The sequence below is a fragment of the Cimex lectularius genome, unplaced genomic scaffold (assembly GCF_000648675.2).
Source record: "Cimex lectularius strain Harlan isolate CLEC.00 unplaced genomic scaffold, Clec_2.1 scaffold27, whole genome shotgun sequence".
Lineage (NCBI taxonomy): Eukaryota > Metazoa > Arthropoda > Insecta > Hemiptera > Cimicidae > Cimex > Cimex lectularius.
In genome coordinates this window covers 772446-795002 of record NW_019392670.1, presented here as the reverse complement: position 1 = coordinate 795002, position 22557 = coordinate 772446, and the positions used below count along the sequence as shown (strand labels likewise).

General features: G+C 31.8%; 1 protein-coding gene across 1 annotated transcript in view; it reads left to right on the top strand.

Annotated features, from left to right (window-relative positions):
• LOC106667186 (vitellogenin receptor) overlaps window positions 1–21802 on the top strand; it is a 32909-nt gene extending 11107 nt beyond the window's left edge. Inside the window, exons 5-32 of the mRNA XM_014394961.2 lie at window positions 922–1053; window positions 1114–1213; window positions 2700–2849; window positions 2946–3050; window positions 3144–3266; window positions 3734–3955; window positions 4055–4223; window positions 6316–6517; window positions 6589–6786; window positions 7484–7760; window positions 8088–8349; window positions 11193–11392; window positions 11655–11804; window positions 12762–12889; window positions 13416–13734; window positions 13801–14019; window positions 14134–14350; window positions 14410–14597; window positions 15045–15155; window positions 16245–16487; window positions 16692–16841; window positions 16917–17148; window positions 17258–17498; window positions 17564–17795; window positions 19549–19670; window positions 19731–19927; window positions 20201–20312; window positions 21304–21802. Coding sequence (XP_014250447.1) covers window positions 922–1053; window positions 1114–1213; window positions 2700–2849; window positions 2946–3050; window positions 3144–3266; window positions 3734–3955; window positions 4055–4223; window positions 6316–6517; window positions 6589–6786; window positions 7484–7760; window positions 8088–8349; window positions 11193–11392; window positions 11655–11804; window positions 12762–12889; window positions 13416–13734; window positions 13801–14019; window positions 14134–14350; window positions 14410–14597; window positions 15045–15155; window positions 16245–16487; window positions 16692–16841; window positions 16917–17148; window positions 17258–17498; window positions 17564–17795; window positions 19549–19670; window positions 19731–19927; window positions 20201–20312; window positions 21304–21450 — 5148 coding nt within the window. The 3' untranslated portion in view covers window positions 21451–21802. The remainder of the gene's footprint in view (window positions 1–921; window positions 1054–1113; window positions 1214–2699; window positions 2850–2945; window positions 3051–3143; window positions 3267–3733; window positions 3956–4054; window positions 4224–6315; window positions 6518–6588; window positions 6787–7483; window positions 7761–8087; window positions 8350–11192; window positions 11393–11654; window positions 11805–12761; window positions 12890–13415; window positions 13735–13800; window positions 14020–14133; window positions 14351–14409; window positions 14598–15044; window positions 15156–16244; window positions 16488–16691; window positions 16842–16916; window positions 17149–17257; window positions 17499–17563; window positions 17796–19548; window positions 19671–19730; window positions 19928–20200; window positions 20313–21303) is intronic.
• The last annotated feature ends 755 nt before the right edge of the window (window positions 21803–22557 follow it).

Here is a 22557-nt window from a genome sequence, read left to right as displayed (position 1 = left end):
CAAAATCAATGCAATATCATGGTGTTATTATGCGTTTATTTTCTTGGATTGGCTGAATCATTAGTGCAGTTTCACACTAAAGATGAAGTGAACATATGTTGCTAGTACGAGAAAACGTATATTTGCAAAGGTTTATTTATTTTATATATATAGTTTTTAAAAACATTTGTCATATTTATACTTGTTTCCTATAGAATTGATCATACTGAGTCGATTGGTTCTATAATTCTAGGTAGAAATAAGAAATGTATTACTATTGACAAGATAAAAACAACTTTCCTTTAAAAAAAAAAAAAAAAAAAATATTAGTTGATAATTTGCTTCGCTTCAGTGTGAAATCAGTGCATTACTCATCTGGCCCAGCCCATGTCTATTGTGCTCATTGTTTTTTATAAGTCACTGGCCAGATTCAGGTTTTTAATCAACCTCCTAGCCTTGCCCAGTGGCTTCTTAGTGTAGGATCTTGCTTTTGGCTTTTCCTCTCCTAGCTGAAAGAATCAGCATGTACATATACATAACTTTCACATAAACGTAAACTGTGTTCTGCGGTCTCTATTTCTTCCTGGCAGTATCTGCACAGGGTTTCTTCTGTCTGTATTCCTATCCAGTGAATGTGCCTTCCTACATAGCACATGAAGTGCTCAAATCCTTGTTTTCATACGCCGCTTTTTAAAAATACATGTAATTGTCTTTATTATTATTTACTTGTTTATATTAATTTTTTATCTAGTGATTTTCATTCAATGCTTCCTAGAGCTAAGTGCCATTTTCATTGTATTTTATTTATGACCTAAATTATTTTTTTGTATTTCAAATGTAACATAATTTTTCATGTACTGTCTAATTAAAATATATATTTAGTTTCTAAATTTACAATTTGATTTAATTTGCTTTCTTCTATGTTTTATATCTTTGCTTTAGTCACATCCTGTTACGTGCAAACCAGATGAACTTCCATGTGCAGACAAAGTAAATTGTATTCCTGCTAAACACTTTTGTGACGAAGTAATGGATTGTCTAGATTTTAGTGATGAAAATAATTGTAGTGGGAAAGTAAGTTAAGAAAGCTCACAGATAAAAGTGTAAAATAACACTAAATCAAAATTGTTTCAGTGTTCAGAGTTCCAATGTAAATCTGGTGAATGTATTGAATTCGATTTGAAATGTGATGGGACTGTTGACTGTATGGATGAAAGTGATGAAGATTATTGCCGTAAGATTACATATTTTAGCATAATCATTTTTTAAAAATTTTTTTTTTAGTTTGAGGGCTGTCAAACTACATTGGTCACCAGCCCCTCTCTTTCTTAGCTTTGTTTACTTATCTTTCTCACATTTTAAACCTATTAATTTCTTTTATTGATTCTCCAGCCAAGTTATATTGTTCTATGATATAACGGTAACCAACTCCCTCCTTTCTTTAACTTATTGCTACTCTCTCTGTGCCTCAGGGCCTCATCAATTGTGGAGAAATTAAATAGCACATATAACAAACACATACACACATAAAAGAGAAACAAGAAAAAACTTGACACATCACACTACCCCAGAGTACTACTACCCCGATATTGGGGATATGGCCCTCCATTCATGCTAATAAATTACATTCATGTACCAGACTTCCTTCACACTACTCCCCCAGTACTTTATATTCCTTGGAGTAATTGGGGATCAACTCTGTGCCATTCACGTTAATAAATTACTTGCATTTTTGTTTTCTATTCATTCTGGAAAATAAATGGACTGTTGCTCTCTGAGATTTCAGTCATTGTTGTTTGTGTGTGTATATATATTGTGGAGAAAATAAATAGCACACATAACAAACACACATAAAAGAGAAACAAGAAAAATTTATATATTTATACCCAAATCATTCATAGAAAAACAGATCTTTTTTTTCTATTCTTTACTTTAAACATTTATGTGAAATAACTACCCTTCACACAATATTATAATTATAGTTATAATTACATTCTTGCAATCTTTGATTGTGTAACTATTTAAATACAATTTTAAGCCAGTTATTCTCCAATCCTACCATTGCCATGTAAGGAACATCCCTTTCCGGAAGTCTGGAGTATCCCCAAGGAAGTATCTTTGGCCTGATCTTTTTCAAAATACGCACTGCTGACATTCTTACTTCCCCATACACAGTCATAATCATGTTTTCCAATGAAATGGTTCTCTTCTCTTCTCACTCGAATCCATCAGTTGTAAGCTCCTATCTGCAGAGTCACCTCATCCTATTGGAAGACTGGTACTGCGAATGGAGATCAAAGTGAACAAAAGCATACTCATACTGACTGCTGACTTAGTATGATACCTGGGAGTGGAATCCACACACTTGCGTGAAATAGCAAGACATGAATCGCTGTTACAAACTCTTGCAGAGATTACTCGTCCTCACCTAAACCTTAACTACAAACTTACCCTTTACAAAACTCTCATTCATCTGCTATATATCTATGGAGTGGAAGTTTGGGGCTCAACCAAACTTCCAATTAATCCTGTACTTGGTCTCTCCAATTCAAAATCCCAAGAATAATACTTAATGCTCCATATTCACTCTCTAGTGAAACAGTTCACTCCATATTCACCCATGACCTTGTAAGAACACAGTATCAGAAATTTTAGGTTATTCTATGAATTGCTAAATTTACTTATTGTAACTAACAATAACAATAATATAATAATTTCAGCACCATGGAGCAGACATGTTTCCAATTGTTTGCTTGAACACCACTTGTTTCTTTGTAAAGATAAATCAAGATGTTTACCACAAAGTAAAGTGTGTGATTCCAAATTTGATTGTCTTGATGGTTCCGATGAAAAACAACTTTGTTCTAATGGTAATACCTAAGAACTACTTTATGTACTGAACTAATTTTGACATTGTGGCTACTATTACTTTGAATTTTGTACTGAATTTTAATTTAAACTTTCAGATTCATGTCACAATTATAACTGTTCTCACGATGTATTTAACACCCCACTTGGCTGTAAATGTGTGTGTCCCATAGGAATGAAATACAGTGGTGACAAATGCATAGGTTAAGAAAATTGGTTTTAATTATCTTTTTTAGCATTAAAATTTTTGCACTAAGTGATAAGTGCCAAGTCATATAGAAAATTTTTCTTTTCAGATATTGACGAATGTGAAAATTATGCACAGTGCGACCAAATATGCCATAATACAGAAGGCTCATTTCAGTGCCTCTGCCATGAAGGATATTCAAATAAACATGGTGATATATGCATTGCAGAAGGTAAATTACATGAAATGAAACATCTACACAACCGTATATTTTGTTGTTGAATTTTATTGTGTGAAAAATAGGGATGGAAGTAGAACAAAGTGGGATGAGTTGAATAATGTTCAATGCTGTTGATGCTGGGTATTGGTCTATGAGTCTGTGAACTCATGTTGAACCAGCACTGGGTCACTTAAAGGGTTTGTCTTCACTTGCAGGTTTGTTGAACTACTCAAACGCGTTTTGGCATTGTGCCATCTTCAGTGAGAAACTCATTTGAGTAGTTCAACAAACTCGCGAGCAAAGATGGACCCACTATGTGATGTCAGTTTCAGCATATACTTTAGATTAAGCATTAGTTGAAACTAAACATGCACACAATAAAACTAAAATATATAATTTTAATCTGGTTGAGTAAAAGATTTGTTTGATAATGTACAATTAATTTGAATTTTCTGATAAAAAACATATTTGCATTACAGATGATACTCATCCTTTAATGGTCTATTCAAATGAGAATTCAATTCAGGCCTATTATCTTAGAAATGAGCATTTTTCTGAAATGGTAGAATTTGATGGGAAAAGTGCAGCTGTTGCGTATGATGGACATTCTTTGTACTGGAGTTCTATGAAAAGTAATGGCCATTCATCTATAATACGTTCGAACGAATTTGGCCTTGAAAAAGAAGTTGTGGTAACATCAGGTAAAATTTGTTCAGATAATCGATGTTATTTTGTGTCAATATATCTGTTAATTCTAGTCTATAAACCTATAAATTTACATTATAACAATTTGATTTTAGGATTGTTAATGATCGAAGATTTATCTGTTGATTGGATTACTAGAAATATATATTTCTCCGATTCTGGTAAAAAACATATTGGTGTTTGTTCTAACGACGGTATCAATTGTTTACCTATAATTAGCAACGTAACCAACGTTTTTTCTTTGGTGTTGCATTCTAATAAAGGGTATGTAATATTTGCAAACAACTAATTAAAATAACTAATTATTAATTAAACTCGATTGAGAATAGGTTTTGCGAGATTGACACATGGACACTTACTTTTGGGCCAAAGCCCATGTATGTGACCGGCATGTAGGGAAAGATTGATCGAGCGATCCACCTAGTTGAAGAGTGCAATTCCTTGTTTCCATATAGAGAGTGTATAATAATGCTACCTGATATGAGAATTATGCTTATGATTTTTGGAGGAAAGGGTCATTTTATTATGTATAATATTGGTAGTTTTGTGTCCCAAGAGTGTGTTGCGAGTGAATGTATTTATTGGCATGAATGTGTAGTGTGCAGGGTCGATAGTGGAATACTGAGTACCCCAAGGACACTCAGTTAGGTTTAGATATATAATACGTGTAAAGGGTGATAGAGGAATATCGATCAGTGATATCACTACCCTGATGGTAAATGGTATGTAAATAGAAAAGTATTTAAAAGCGAGTGAGCGTGTGAATGGATTTAGGAACTGCATACATGGGGTTCTGAATTGACATAGTTGTTGACAACACCTGGAACTCACCCTCGGAGGCTGGATGAACCAGACCGAGGTCTGTCCCCAGTGTAAGTTATTCTCGAGGCCTGCCAGTAATTTATTATAAATTACAAACGTGTGGTGTTTAGTGATCGTTAGTCAATGATTATTCGGAGATCGTGAGATGCAGTCTGGTGTGACAAAAAAATTGAATTTATACAATGCTAGAAAATTTTAGATTAAAAAGAGAAAAAAAAGATATACAAGAATGACACATCTACAGGGAAAATAAACACTTTGAGTGAGTACAAATACTTTGATTGAATCTAAAATTTTCTAGCGTTGTATAAACTCATTTTTTTATATAAAATTTTCTAGCATTGTATAAATTCATTTTTTTTGTTTAAATCTAAAATTTTGTAGCATTGTATAAATTCAATTTTTTTCTCATCTCCTACATGTATTTGTAAAATTTAAGCAATTTTATAATTCCCAGGACCTCAATAGAGATCAAAATGTTGGCACGATAAAGAATATGTTTTTCTAAAACCTACGTCATACCAGACCGCATCTCACGAACTCCGAATAATCATAAATTACAAAAGCTGGAATTGCCAGTGGACTGCGAGAAGTGATAGACTCAACTCTGGGCATACGAATGCAGATTTGGGCTTATATAAATCAGTAATCAGTAATAATTAACTTTAAAAAAAAGTAAGCTTTTATTATTAATATTCCTGTCAATTTACAATATAGCAAATTTGGCACAATCAACTGTCTTCATCATTAGGGAGTGTACTTTTATGTTTACATATTTTATAAAAATATAATCATTGGCATATCACAACTCGTTATTTACATTTTGTGACATTTGGATGCAATTAAAAACATGTTAATGTTACATATTTTCACATATTTAGTACTAAATTAATTTGTTTATACATTTTCTTCATATTTATTGCATGCTTTACTAAATTATGGAATCTTCAACAATTCTAATTTGCGATTTGAATGAAAGTATGGCATTACAATACAAAAGTAAAATCATCCATTTTTTGTTTCTACGTCTTTGACATCTTAAAAGAGAACCATAAAGAAACTTCAGACCAAAAATGAATTTAAACCAAAATGAAATTTTAAGTTTCAAATCCTCTCCAATAACATCAGCAAATATGGAGCGCTCCTTTAGCAGATACAAATCCATTTTGAGACCTGATCATCGCTGTTTCAATTTCGAAAATTTAAAATATCTTGTCATTCCCGATAATTTTAAAAAATTTGATTTGTTTTTATTTTAAAATTGTTTAAATCAGACTAACTTTATTATTATTTTTTAAATCTTTTCCTGTTTTATATTTTGCATTACATATTGTATCAAAAATAATGAGATATTTAAGTACATATTTTCACTTTTTTAATACATAAAAATCCGCTCCCTTTTCATCATCTTCATTTATGAGGTTAATGAAAGAATATTCTGACAAAAGAATGGATTTTCCACTTTTGCATTGATTGAGAGCTTTTTAGTGTAAAGTAATTTTAAACTTAAAAATTAATTGTGAAATAATTGCAGGATGTTATTTTTTTCATCTTTGGATGTACATTTACCATGTATCGTAAAGGCAGGAATGGATGGAAATAATAAAGAAAATATTGTAGCAAAAGACATCTGGCCAAATGCCCTTGCTTTGGACATTCCAAACAATAGGTTGTATTGGTCTGACGCTAAATTAACTGCCATTGAAAGCATAAACCTTGATGGATCCAACAGAATTGTAAATATACATAATAATGTACATTCATTACATTTTTTTATGAATACTAAAGCACGATTTTCGCCCTTTAGAGACTATCTTTATCTAAAACTATTGGTTCGATATTTTCTTTGGACGTCTTTGAAAATAGACTTTACTGGACTGATGTAAAAACAAATGAGTTGATATCATGCAATAAATTTAATGGAAGAGGTTATAGAATAATTAAGAGGACACATGAGAAAATGTTTGGTATACACATTTACCATCCGGTGTTGTTCAAACAAATAGTAAGTTTGAAAGCTTTGGTTTATTACTAATGTCACTGTTTCAGTTGAAATTAATTTTTGTGTCTTGGAAATGAAATATTAAATTATGAACCCATAAGCGCATGTGCACATGTGGGTGTAATAGTAGTGATAAATTGTTTATTACTTATTACTTTAAAAGTTAAAGGGTTGACAAAAATGTTGATTTATAAATAAACAGCAGACTCTTGCTATCCATGCTTTCACTCACCTGCGCTTGCCACCCTAGTTAAATGTCTGCACATATTGTTTTTTTGTGTGGAACAAACATCGTACATTGTATTTTTTATTGAAAAAAATCTAAAATATGTGTACTTAAGTTCATATTGACGATAGGCACATGAAATATAGAAAGTGTCTGATTGATATGCAGGTAGAAGAAAATGCTTTGAAGCCTGATATTCGAGGTGTTTCCTATTATCCACAGTTCTTGTTATATGCGATGATGCTTGGTATATATCCCCCGTGGATAATGAGATTCTACTGTATTTTTGATGTTTGTCCAGTCATATAATTACACATTTTTGCCTTTTGTGCTAGTCTTTTCTACCAGTTATGTATTTGTTACATTATATTTATATACATTTTTATATAATACAGTTTGGAATCTTACATTTTTCCATATTTTTTAAATACTAGCATAATTACATAATAGCATGAATAATAAAATTTATTTCAGAAAAACCCGTGTAAATATGCTTCCTGCAGCCATTTGTGTCTTCTTTCACTTCATAATTCAAGTGATATAACATACACTTGTGCTTGCCCTACGGATATGTTTTTAACAGAAAACAAGCATACATGCAAATCTTTTAACAAAAAGGAACAACTAATTGTTGCATCTAATGCTGCTATAAACATAATAAATTACCATTCATTTGGTAGAATTGAATTCGATCATATCACTCATACTGTGGTTACATCTCTTGGTGCCGTTTCCTATGATTCTCATTCAGGTATTATTAAAAAAATAACAAACTGCTAAGTTTTTTTTAAATGTTTCTAGCATGCAGCTTATTTTTTCTTCTTATTTGCTTATAAAGTGTAATTTATAAATATATTTCCACATAATCTTAGACATGCACAATTTAATTTATACCATTTATATTTACTAATGATATTTCTGTTTGTTTGTACATATAAATTATGCTGAGAGAAATATGTTTATTGTGTTTTATCTTCTGATTAATTCATTTTTAAGTTGGGTTTTGAATCTATTCTCTTCTAAGACTTTTTATTTGCATGAATTAATGTTTTGAGTACTAAAAATATTTAAATTTTAGGTGACATCATTCTTAGTGATTTAAATGAAGGATCAATTATTGCATTCAACCCTATCACAATGCAAGTTAAACAGCTTCATCACTCCAAAAATGCCAAGATTGTCAGCATTGATTATGACCCGCTCGGAAATAATTTGTATTGGGTGGATGCGTTTACAAAATCAATTCAACTGCTCAATATGCAAACACTCCTTAATGTTAAATTGATTCAGGATTTAGGGAATGACGTTCTGCTAGATTTAGTTTTGGATTTGAATGACAGGTACCACACTTTTTTCTTTTTTCTTACATATCTATAGTTACAGCTCAGTAGCCCCTTCAAAAGCAATTTACCTTCTTCTTATATGAGACACATCTAACATATAGCATCTTCCTTAATAGACGTCTCCTCTCACACACAATGAAGGCCCTAATTTAATCCATACAGAGAGAGAGAGAGAGAGAGAGAGAGAGAGAGAGAGAGAGAGAGAGAGAGAGAGAGAGAGAGAGAGAGAGAGAGAGAGAGAGAGAGAGAGAGAGAGAGAGAGAGAGAGAGAGAGAGAGAGAGAGAGAGAGAGAGAGAGAGAGAGAGAGAGAGAGAGAGAGAGAGNGAGAGAGAGAGAGAGAGAGAGTGAGAGTGAGAGAGTAACAAAAACCTACTATAAACCTAACCTAACTAGTTTGACTGGACCTTGGGTACACTATATTCTGCCACAGATCCGTCCATCCATACTTAACCACTCATGAAAATAAATGCATTCTTACAGATAAGCCTTTCAAACAGTATTTACAATTAAAAATGGGGAGGCACTGGGATATTTGAATGTTTCAAATCTATGCATTACACTAATTAACCTAACTAGTTTGACAGGTTTGCGAGGTACTCTATGTCCTGCCACAGGCCATTCTGTTCACACTTAACCATGCATGCAAATAAATACACTCATACAAAGAAAAGATATAAAAGCCACATGTAACGGGTTATACATAACCATATGCTTGTGATTATTGATTTTAGATGTTCAAGAATTTTATCTTTAAGATTACTGTTGGGTTTTAATATTGTCAATATATCGTTAGACACGCCACACCAAATCTATTCAGTGCTAATTGTTCACACTCTTCTAAAATATATTTCACTGTCATAGTTGCACTGCATAGGGGGCACCTTCTGGGACTGAGCCACTTCTTTCAATGGGTGAGGACCTCCTTTGCTAAAAACTAATTAAACTTGCGGAATCAGGTGTCCCCAGGATTTTAAAAGGTGCGGAGAGCTGTTTGTTGCTCTCCCTCAAAGGGTCACCACTGTTCTGCAGCCCAAAGGTGCCCAAAATAATGGTAGCACCCTGAAACTGAAATATCAGCGTCTCCTCAGTTTGAGTGGAGATCTCCAGAAATGTTTGTGCGACAACCTTCGCAAAGCTTTTATTTCCTGGGATTCTCGGGAATATTCTTGCTTCTACAGGCATCTTTTTTTCTAATCTATTTTTTTATATTCCTCTCTCTTCTGGTGAATAGGACATACCACTGTGCCTTGCCTGGTAGGGCCCCAATTACCTAACTATTTTTCTTTCAGTTTTTCACTTTATTCTTCATATTCTTCTTTAATTGACACATATTGGTGGATCTCGACACGGTTGCCTCTCATATACTAAATAGTCACATGAATTTATACACCCAAAGAACAGACATTTAAAGTATATGGGTGAATAGGGAATCATTGAGAAATTGCTTTTACTTCTTTCAGTAGTGTATGTTTCAGTTTTTTGTTTTATTCGTTGTACTCATCTTTAATTTCCTCTTTAGGACACCAGCAGATCTTACGCCTAGATGACTCCCTGGGATGTGTTCAGCTTTTTTAGGTAGGTTGTATTGACTGGGATAATTGCAAGGTTTATAGTTTTCTTAAGCAACTCGGCGTGTAAAGCATCATCAATTTCAATCATTAGAGTGCTTGCTACTGTCTTTTTAACATTCACTACCTTTTGTTGTTGTAGTGATATGTCAAAATAATTTTACAGGTGATTCATTCTTAAAGTTTCCTTCTTTTTCACTCATTACCCAGTACTTTGCAAATTGCCTTTGCTGTACAATTATTTCTTCAGCGCTCATTGCTTCTTTATTCACTCTAATTCTTTTTCTCTTGGCTGCTGAATCACAAGTAGCACAATCCGAACGGATGAAATTCCTGCATCAGTCCTTCTTATGATTGAAGAATTGAAGAAATGAAGAAGATTGAAGTGCCATTTGGCCCACCTACTCCATTGGTAGTAGTATATGGATGACTCCTGTCCACAGATTCACCGGCATTGTAGCCTTCCAGAAATACTTTCTTATACTTCCTGTAGCAAGCAAATTTTTAGGATATGGGGTAGTATCCTCTCATAAAAAATGAAATGACAGCATCAGTGGGTTGGATCGGCAGAGAAGCTCCCATGTATCAAGAACACCACTGATAGATGTGCCCTTGCTAGATCTGAATTGTAGTAGAGGGATCAAACTCACCTGACTAATAGGCCAAACTAGGTAGACATACAAACACTATATATCCATCACGTAGAGAAAGATCGCATGATGTGCTTAAATAATTGAATTGTATAATTTCTTGGCTCCAAATAGAGAGTTAGTAGGAATGTCATCTGATATGATAATTTTGTTTAAGCGATTTTAAAACTGTTTTATTTTATATAGTACTGATCGATATCTCAATATGTACTTCCTCCTTTTATGTTTATTGAGAATGAATGTACTTAGTAATGTGAATGTATAGTATGAGAGGACCAATGGTGGAATATTGAATCGACCCTCAATTAGGTTAGTTATATAATATGCATCCTATGTAAATAGGAAAGAATATATTTAAGAATGAGGGCGACTATGAGTGTATCTAGCTTAAAAGACTGTATATGTTGAGGGTTGTAATGATCTAGCCTTTCATAGCCCCTGAAGCCTAATTTCGGACCCTGGTCTGCCAAGACGAAAGTAGGTGATTCTCGCTTCATCATAATATAATTCTGTATATATGTGCATATTCACATATAGGCAAAATTGAGCTTATATACATCAATCAATCAATCAATTTAATACTTATTTATTAATTTGGTATTAATTGGACATTTTTTGTAGATATTTATTTGTTGCTCTTATGTATGGTAATCACATTCACATAGACAGATTTTCTATGGATGGAGACAAAAAAACGAGAATACATTTAGCTGAAAAGAATTTTGTTGGACCACGAATAGCATTAGCTTTCGATCATCAGCTAGATAAACTACTCTGGTCAGATTATGGAAATGGTGCTATATACTCAATTGACAAAACTGGTAATGGTTTTGAACAAATATTATCTTTATTACATTAAATGGTAAATTATATTATATAAAATTTAAATTAATTTAAATATAATCTTTCTATTTATTTTTGAAAGTGGCGTTTCACTTTATTTAATCAAAATAGTCAATAAACAGTATTGTTTACACATAAAATACTGCTACATATTTAAAAATAGTATAAAACTATAAATTAATTGTTAGTAAACAATACTATATATATATACACACACACATTAATCTGTATGTGATTTAGGTTCTAATAGAGAAAAACTCATAGCACCCGAGACAGCATTGAGTGATATTGCTGTAATGGAGGACACCTTGTTTTGGGTTAATGTTAAGTCAAATAAGTTACATTGGGCGAACCATCATGATGATTTATTAGGCAGTGACATATCTCTTAGTAAGGATATTTTTTATGTGATCATTAGGGACCGGATTTATATGTGAAATAAAATAATAAATTTAAACAACCAACGTTTTTAAAATTTCATAAATAAAAATGCATGGCCAAAAGTTTTTCTTTCTCTTTACCCTCGCAATTCCACCAATATTTTCCAAATTTTGTAAGACATTTGTCTTATAGTGAGACGCACTGGGTTTCCAGCTGCATAATCGTTCCAAAAATGAAATATTGGATGGAATGAAGGCTGAATTTTGCGGGGTTTTATGTATTTCCATAATTTCCTTTGCCTTTTCTATGGCTACAGCATTTTCCTCTAATTTTTGAAAAATTTTCACCATAGTATACTGTGGCTTCTATCTTCGTTCCAAGAGATTGTGGTGGAAGTGATAAATCTGGAATCCTTTAAAACCCTCTTCTACTCGGCACTTTAAAGAAATCCTTTTTTATGTTTGATATCAAAGAATCTGCATCTGAAAATTCACGTTTCTCAAATTTTTTTGTTCACTTCTTGAAATCACTAATTCTCTAAAACTTTCTTACATTTTTTGGCCATTTTAAAAAGATTTAAATAATTTTGTTGTTTATTTTATTAAATATCAGCTAAAATATATAAATTAAGGTAAATTATGTAATTATATATAATTAAATTCACTAATTTCGTGGTCCGCTTGACCAATTAATATATTACAATTAATTTTTACCTCAACTAAAAACCTTAATTAATTGTATTATATGTAATACCTATCAAATATTTACAAATATGTAAAAATAAAATATGGTTTATTTGCTTCTAAATAGCATGAAACATGAAATAAAAGTTTCAAAAATGGTGTAGAGGTTCAGAAAAAAATATGTCGATATGTATAAATCCAGTCCCTAGTGATCATAAATTTTACAATTTTAATGTATTTTAGAAAACTGTTTTCAGACTAATAATATATTTTATATTTTTAGGATCAATGAATAATAATACCGAGTTGAAAATAGCTAAAATTAGTATGCCACATACAAGTTTAAATAACGAATGTCATTCTGTTGATGCGCAATGCAGCCATATTTGCATTCCTCTGATAAATAGAAAGGTTCAGGACTTTATATTTTACAATTTAATTTTATTTATTTTTTAAAATTACTATTGTAAATATACATTTTAAAAAATTGTTTGACTAAGGATAATGGATAGTATTTTTTGACTTAGGACAGTGGAAACATGGTACTTTTATAAATTGTTACCACAACAGTAACAAGTTTTTTAAAATTTACGTTTGTGTATAGGAAACAGTTTCTTTTGATACTTTAAAATTTTACATTTTTTTTTTTTAATAATTTGTTCATCCAAAACAAAAATCTCTTACACTGTAATAATCTTATTTGGGGCGTCGGTGGCCACAGTGGTTTAGGTATTGACATGGCGCTGTAAGGTAAATGTTCCTTTGAAACCACCCCAAGGGTTGATATGACCGATGTGACCTCTACTGTTGCGAACCATCACTAAAAAAAATTATAATTTTATTGACAATTAGCTATTTTCACAATACCTTTTAAAAAAATATTTAAAACATACCTTTATGTATCATCGCTTGTGTTTGATTTGTATACTCTGTTTAGCAATGTGTTTGCCCAGATGAATTGGATTTGGATGAGAACGGTTTGCATTGTATAAAACCTAAACTGTGTGGAGACAATGAATTTAAGTGTTCAAATGGAAAATGTTTACCAATGGAAGTAAAATGCAATAGAAAAAATGATTGTCCTGAGGGAGAAGATGAACAACATTGTGAAAACCATACTGTTACGTGTTTGATGAATACGTTTCATTGTTTGAACGGAAAGCAGTGCATTGATATTCATAAACATTGTGACGATACACCTGATTGTAGCGATGGTTCAGATGAATTTGACTGCAGGCCCACAGGTTGTCAACAAGGTGTGTGTTACATTTATATTAAATTCGAAATTAAAAATGAACTTATGGATATTACTATCCCACTAGGTGAATTCCAGTGTTCATCAGGGGGGTGTATACATGCTGCTTTACAGTGTGATGGTGTCATAGACTGCAGTGATGAAAGTGATGAAAGCAATTGCCGAGATTTTAGTTGTACCAATGCAAATGAATTTAAATGTGGAAATGGCGCTTGTATTCCCAAATCATGGGAATGTGATGGAGAAGTCAACTGTGTAGACCACAGCGATGAGCATCAGAATTGCGGTAAGAAAATCGTTTTTAACTAATCACTAATACATTTTTGATTAATTAAACTTAATGTTGAAATAAAATTTGCATTTTTTCACTTGGATTGTTTACGATTGTAATCTATTGTAGCCAAACATTTGGAGTGCTCACATGACCACTTCAAATGTGACAACGGTCACTGTGTGCATAATGATCTGAAATGCAATGGAGAAGATGACTGTGATGATATGTCTGATGAAAGGACGTGTTCTACACATGTCATTAATGTAAAACATGAAAAAAAATGCACCGATGCTGAATTTGCTTGTGAATCAGACCTTTCAGTTTGTCTTCCACAAACGGCAAAGTATTCTATTGGAAATAATTATAATAATTTTGTCCTGATAAAACCTGTCATATTTTCAGGTGCAATGGAACTGCTGAATGCCCAAGAGGTGAAGATGAGAATTCCTGTGGTGATTGCATAGATAAATTTAAGTGTCAAAGAAGTAATAATTGCATTCCAAAAGACTGGGTGTGTGATGGCGTAAATGACTGCGCTGATTATTCTGATGAAATGAATTGTCAAGAAACCCATGTTAAAATTACCTCAAGTAATTATATTCATTTATTTATTAGATTTTATCAAAATAAAATTGAGAAGGTTTAGAAGTGAAAAAAATTAAAGATGCGATGATGTTCTAAAATGATTTTTGAATAACCAAAACAAAGCTTTTTCATTTAAAGTTTAATTACATGGCAAAGTACTTTTACCACTCAGTTACTAGAAAAGGTTGAAAAATTATATCCAAAAGAGCCAATGATATTTTTTCAAGGATGGTTGAGGAGAGGTTAGGTAAAGAAGCCGAACAATAGCTTCATTTTGTCTTCAGGTCCTCAAATATTTATAATTTTAATAGCAATGTCAACAATTATATCAATTCACATAATAAAATCTAAACTTTTCAACAAAAAAAAAAAAATCTTTTTGTATTATAAATCCAATTTTTTCTAACCCTTTGAAACTATGAGTAACTATTTGCCCATGCTTATATTTACAGAGAAGTGTGATCATTTTCAATGTTCCACAACTAGTGAATGCCTTGCTTGGGATCAAGTTTGCGATAATGTTACCGATTGTGCGGATAAATCTGATGAAGGACCCTCTTGTGGTAAATATTGTATCATTTTTCCCATATTAATACACAAAATATTATTACAATTAATTAAGGTTTTTAGTTGAGATGAAAAAAGTCAATGGCACGAGCGGGATTCGAACCCACGATCTTCGGCTTAATACGCCGCTGCTCTACCACTTGAGCTATCGTGACCTCGACCCACTCGGACACCCACTTCCTATCTCAACCCCACCTTATGAGGATAGGATTGCGATAGGAAGTTGATGTCCGAGTGGATCGAGGTCACGATAGCTCGTGGTAGAGCTGCGGCGTATCTAGCTGAAGATCGTGGGTTCGAATCCCGCTCGTACCATTGACTTTTTTCATCTCAACTAAAAACCTTAATTAATTGTAATGTATTAATTGTCAAGCGGGCCACGAAATTAGTGAATAAAATATTATGTATACATGTATAATTACAACAATTTATTTATTTTAATGAGGGTATTTCAATTAAGAGATATATGATCCCTGTGGGTGCCGGTATTTAGAAAAAAAAAAGAAAAAAAAGCCCATTCGTAAGTATGTCGGATTCGAATGCAATGCCACTGGATTCGAACCCAGGACACTTACCTTAGAGTGATGAGTGCCGTGTCAACGCCCAAACCATTACAGCCCTCGACCCACTTTTTTATTTTTAAAATATGTGTTCACATATTTCTTGTTAAGCCATAAAGATTTTTTGTTGTAATTATATTATGTGAACATTAATAAGAGAGAAAACACTTTCAATTTATATTTTGTAAAATAATTGTGAGATTCCTCCAGAATTGTCTGTGTGGTATTGAACCTCTAATTTGGTCGCTATGGATTATTAGGATCTGCTTATTGTCGTGTGTTTGTCTGTTGACAAATTTCATCGCGATAACATGTTGAAACATGACTGACAGACAAACCCAGTGAGGACGAGCAGATCAAAATGATCTGTAACAACTAAATTTCGTAGAATATATAGCAATCAACCAGTTTTGTAGTAATGCAAAATAATTATTTTTACAAAAAAAAGTCATCTTATTGCTTAAGACAATGTATTTTATGAGAGATCATAAACTTGAAAAACTTTTCCTTTTTTGTCTGTTAAAGATACGAGTTGTATTAACTCCAGATGCAGCCATAAATGTCAGAAAATGCCAAATGGCCACAAATGTTTTTGTCCTTCTGGATTCAGACTAGATGGAAATGGCATTAATTGTGTGGACATCAATGAATGCGTTTCGTTAAACGCTTGTTCTCAGTACTGCAACAACACAGTTGGTTCATTTAAATGTTACTGTGAATCATCACAGTACAAATTAAGAAGCGACAAAATAAGCTGCAAAGCACTTGGTATTATTATTTATTATTATTACTACTACAATAATGTTACATTAAACTTGTATAAATACATTATGAACATACTAAAAGTTAATAAATTATCTATGTTTACCAAAGTATATTTCAGAAAAATGAGTGTCATGAAAATTAATGTACCAATTAAATTTTTACATCAGTACATCTTTTTTTCTTACAATTGACATATTTAATGTTTAGGCCCAGAAATGGCATTTGCATTTACATCAAATAAAGAGATCCGTTGTCGCACCTCTAATAATATTGATTTAGTAAAATTGGATTTTGAAATAAAGGACATTACTGGATTTGATTTAGATATGAGATCACGTGTGGCATATTTATCTTCTGGTAAGATATATTTTAAATCTACTTCTGATTATAAAAGCATTTGCTTGTAAATAAATTTAATTTTTTTTGTTCTAGAATATAGCAATACTTTAATAAAAGTGAACCTTGAGAACAGAAAGATGTATCAAGTGAAAAACGTACTCAAACCAACAAAAGTTTCTTATGATTGGTCAACAGGAAATGTGTATTTTGTGAATAATAAAAATTCGATTCATGCATGCAATTTTGCAAAGGAAACTTGCGCAAAGATATACTCTGCCAAATCAGATGTGACAATTGATGCGCTTAGAATTGATTCAAAAGACAGGTACTGTTTTTTACCCCCCCCCCCCAAAAAAAAAAAAAAAAAAAAAAAAAAAACAAGCTATAAGTTTAATTGTATGGGTATAACACAAACTAAATATATATAAATGCAGGTCAATATTTTGGAGTGAATCTCACTCATTGATGGTATTAGATGCTAAGAGTGCACTTAAAAAATCAGATCTTGCTGGTAAGGATGTAAAAGTACTAACTGACCAAGGGATCAAGAAAGTTGGAGATATCGTCTTAGATAGTATCAATCATGTCATGTACTGGACCGATTCCATCGGGAAGAAAGTCGAAAAGATGTCCTTTGAAGGGAAAAACCGGCGAATCATCTTTGATAATATTGAGGTAATAATATTCAATTCATAAAAAATTACAATGTTTTAATTGTTTTTATATTTTTAACCGAACAGGCTGAACCTTTGCATTTGAATGTTTTCGAAGATCACATTTTTTGGTTAAATGGAAAATGTTCAGAGATGCATAAAAGAATGCCATCACCAATCCACCAAGAATATACCTATATAACAAAATGTGGTTTGTTTGGCCGAGTTTACCGAGAATGCGAAACTATTAAATTATTGCCGTCTAACAACAAAATTCAACATTTTCGAATTCTTCACTCTGCACTTCAGATGTTGACAGGTTACTGGTTGTGTAATTTTGTGTTCAATATTGTGCCCCATATGAATATTGATTTTTCAGTAATTATTGTTTAAAAGAGTTAAATAAGATGATTTATTCGTCTGACTAACCTTTTGTACACTTATCTTACACAACTAACAACTTAATTCTCTACATAATTTCCCGTTGAATCTTTTCAACATATGCCTTCATTCTTACCAAAATTCACTTAAAAATAAATAAATTATTGCGGCTGTAACATATTTATAGTTAATTATTGTATGGTCCAGTTTTATAAGGATCGCCATGATCAGATATGCTGAACCGTCGTTGGGTCCACCTTTACTCGTGGGCTTGAGTAGTTCAACAAACCCGCGAGTGAAGACGGACCTAATTAATGACCCAATGCAGTTCAGCATGTGTACACTGAGTTGCACACCAACACCCAGATATTATCAGATATTTAATATCTGATTTTTTTATGCAATTATTAAATTTGTGATAGTTTTAAAACATTTATTCTATCTGGATCAAGCATCTTAAAACTTCTTATGTTTATATCAAGAACAAATATGTAACTTTAATTTTTTGTTAAAGTGAAAATTGTTAATATTGGGGATATTGCGGATAGGGTGTTAGGTTATCCTATTATTGTATTTACCTCATTACATGCTCTGGATTCAAATCAGGTAACCAGAAAACTTTGTGTGGTTTTTCATTTGTTATTCAACTCAGTTGACATTTCTATTTACGTAGGAGTAGATATAATAAAGACAAAGTGTATTGAATGTTTACTGTAAATTATAAATTTTTTTCATGCCTTCAAAATCCATAATTCGTGCTTATTGTATGAATTTAAGCTCGGTACTAAGGCGGCCGAGGCAGCTCATAAAATTTGCACTGAGTTTGATGAAACAATAAGTAAGCATACTGCTCAAAAATGATCCAGAAGAAGTCCAGTGTTCAAAATACACGATTAAACCATTCGCTCTAGCTTACATCGATTTGGGAAGACGTGAATGCTAAGAAATGGGTTCCTCATAAATTACCCAATAGTAACAAATTTCAGCATATAAACATTGCTTTTATTTCTTTCAAGGCACAAAGTAGAGACTTTTTTGACCAAATTGCCACATTTGGCAAAAAATGGATCGTGTACAATACAGGAGATCGTACCATTGGCTGCCATCAAATGACTTGTCCCATTGACACAAAAACCAATTATTCACCAACAAAAGGTGATGCTTTGTGCTTGGTGGAGTGCCACAGGCATTGTGCAGTATGAACTCCTGCTCTTGGCCAAACCATCACTGCAGAAATCTACTCAAACCAACTGCAGTATCTTTTGGCCTGGCCCAGAAACAATCAAAACAGAAAAAGTATAATTTTTCATCAGGACAACTAAAGACCTCATACAGTCAAAACGACAAAGTAGGTGGTAAGGAAGTTTAGTTTAGAAAGTCCTACCACACCCATGGTACTCTCCGGACCTGGCCCCATCTGACATTCACCTTTTCTTAGCAATGGGCAACCATTTGCACAATTGAGAGTTTGATAATCACCTACAGCTGGAAAATGAGCTGAATTTAATTTTAATTCCCAGGACCCAAACTTTTTAATTTTAATCGTGACAGTTTTAAACCCCCATGAATTCTTCTGATTACTCGGTATTTAAATTCTTCCTGAAGGTTTAGAAAAATAATATATTCTTATGTTCCAAAACTTTATAAAGAAAAAAACATGTATGGACAAAGTTTTCATTTGTTTATTTTAGATAAAGATTGTGAACACCTTAGCTGTTCATACATGTGTGTTCAGAGAAAAAAAATTCCGTCTTGCATCTGTTCTGATGGATCTCTAGTAAAGCCAGGTCAAAATTGTTCTGCTTCACACACAGTAAGAGAGTGTTTGTGAATTACAATCAAATGGATTTATTATATGAAATAACGTTTTTAGGATACAATTTTTGAAGAACTGTTATCGGACAACCACAAAAATAATTATAATTTGTTAAAAAATCCTTCTACATCGTACAAATGGCTATGGTGGATGTTGTTCATGGTACCTCTTTGGGGTTTAATAAGCTGGTTAATCTATTTCTACATTGTTACATTTGTAAAGAGTTACTCAAGTGGAAATAAAACTATTCCTGGGTTTGTATATATTCATAATTTATAAAATTAATTTTAAAAAAATTATATAACACAATATGGAGAAATTATGTTCATAAAAACTAATGGAGACTATACGCATATATAAAACAATAACAATTATACCATTAGATTAAAAAAGTTAATTTAAAACTTGATGGTGATAAGTTAATCAATTCAAATCTCGATTACTGAAAANATATATATTTAGTTTGTTATTATTATGATACAAGGTTGTGGCTATTTAATTAGCAAATATACTGTTTATTGTTTTAGTGTTGTGCACTTTCACAATCCCTCTTTTGGACTGAACGAAGAATCTGAAGAGGCAAGATCTACTAATCCTCTTATCCCAGGAAATCATTGTTACGAGAATCCCATTAACAAGGTACTATATCAAAATTGTAATTTTGTATAGTGTACTAAATCATGAAAAAATCTTGTAAGATGTAACATGAATGTTGTAAGTTTTTTAGACCGTACTATACTGCATGTAACCATTCTAAATTATCCTCATAATTAGATGCAATAAAATAAGTAAAACTATTATCATAATCAGATTCAGATAATAATTAGATGCTTTCTTGACTAGTGAATATACAGGGTGAGTTTAATTTCTGATCCCCCTCCCAAAAAAATTAAAATTTAAAAAAAATTTCGGAAAAATCCTGAGACAAGTACACTTTAATTTTGTGACTAGTTTCTCATAAACCAAACAATTTCGATTTAACTCTCCAGGATAACTGGATATGAATAGGTACATACTATTTACAATGGCAGGGTTCTCATCAATGAACATTTTTCAAAAGGTTTTTTTTACACTAAATTCAATGGTGCAAATGATTTTTAATTTGGAACTAATATTCTCAAGTTATGTGTGTTTTTAATGTGTGGCTGAATCGCACTTTAATGACCTACATCCAAAGCGTCCTGTAAGTCAATGTAATTAAATTGTTGTGAAATTTATCTTTCTGTACCGCAAGCAAGTAATTTATTATTAATTAAAATGATTTTAAAAAACTGGTGATTGGTTGAAGAAGTTGAAGATTTAGTTTGTACAAAAAACAAAGATCAGAAAAGTTTGTTGTGAATAACTTGAGAACTGCTGTTCCAAACTAAAAACCGTTTGCACTATTGAATTTAGCATCACAAATCTTGCCATTTGAAATAGTTTAGTTTTTATATTTATCTAGTTTTCTTGGAGATTTTCACAAAAACACCCTAATAAAAAAATATAGGGTGAACAGAAGTTAAACTTGTCCTGTATTAAAACGTACACAATAATTATAACAAAAACATTTGTTTAAATATTTTCATGCAAACAGTTATTATATGATTATTATGTACATGAATGTTTTATTTATTTATTTTTTGATTAGGAAAATTCCTGGAACATCAAGCTCATTTGTAATAATGAGATGAAAAATTTGCAAGGGAAAATAGCATGGCCCTCATTGAACAAAGAGGCAAAGAAGAATGAAACTGGAAAAATGGCTGATGACAGCCTAATCAATATGAATGTTTAGAGATTATATTTTATTTTGTTATTTATTATAAAAGTTTAAATGTGATATTTAGAAAATTGGAAATGAGAAGAAAATAAAATGTTTTCACTTGTCATATCAAGCTAGTGCTGAACAAACTTTAAACAATACTAATTTACATCAATATGAGTTGTAAGCATATTACATGTTATTTATTGCTACACTACATAAAAATGTAAATGAAATAGTTATGTTCTCAGCAACTATAACAATGTGATAAAAACAGTTTTTTTGAAAATGCAATTTTAAATTGTGATATTTTTATTTTGTTTTTAAACTTTTATAGATTGTTACTTCAATTTTTGTTGTGCTAATAAATGCTAAATACTAATAAGACACACAAATAATGTATCCTTCTAGTTAACTTATCTCCAATGTATTCTATTATTTAAGATTATGCTTATTTACTAATTAAGTAGCAATTGTTGAAACAACGTTGAATAAGTATATTATTATTATTATTTGCTCTTAACATTTTAATTTTTAAATTGGCAATGCTTAACCATCTCGATGGATAAAATGATTACTATTTATATTATTGTTGAAATTGGAAATTAAATTAGAAATATAAATGTAGAATATTTTAAACATGTTCATTTGTTTTATTTTTGAAAACTTATCACTTCTGTTCTGTCAATAGCGATAGAAGATACAAAAGATGTTGTTTTGTTTTTATCAAATTTTTCAATGGCAATTTAGATGCAAATGTGGCAAATACTATGAGGAAATGTTATTATTTTTAGAAAAGAATCAAGATGATCTACAAATTCAAATTTCATCATAACCTACAATTAACAAAGAAATTATTAAAGTATTCAATAATACTGTAAGCGGACAACGGCGCGGCGGCCGAATTATCTTTCAATATTCGCTTGCTTTTCTCTAAACGACAAGAGATTAGTCGGCGTAAGTGCGTCGCTACTTATTCTTGTGTAGGGGAAGGTAAGGTTCCAGAATTCAATAAACCAGAGAGTATATTCAGCAACATTTATTGTACACAATTCCTTCTTAACGGTACCCAAACCACAGAATCTAATTAATCTACAAGTCCGCCACAACTCTAAATCTGGGATGAGTCTATCAACAAAG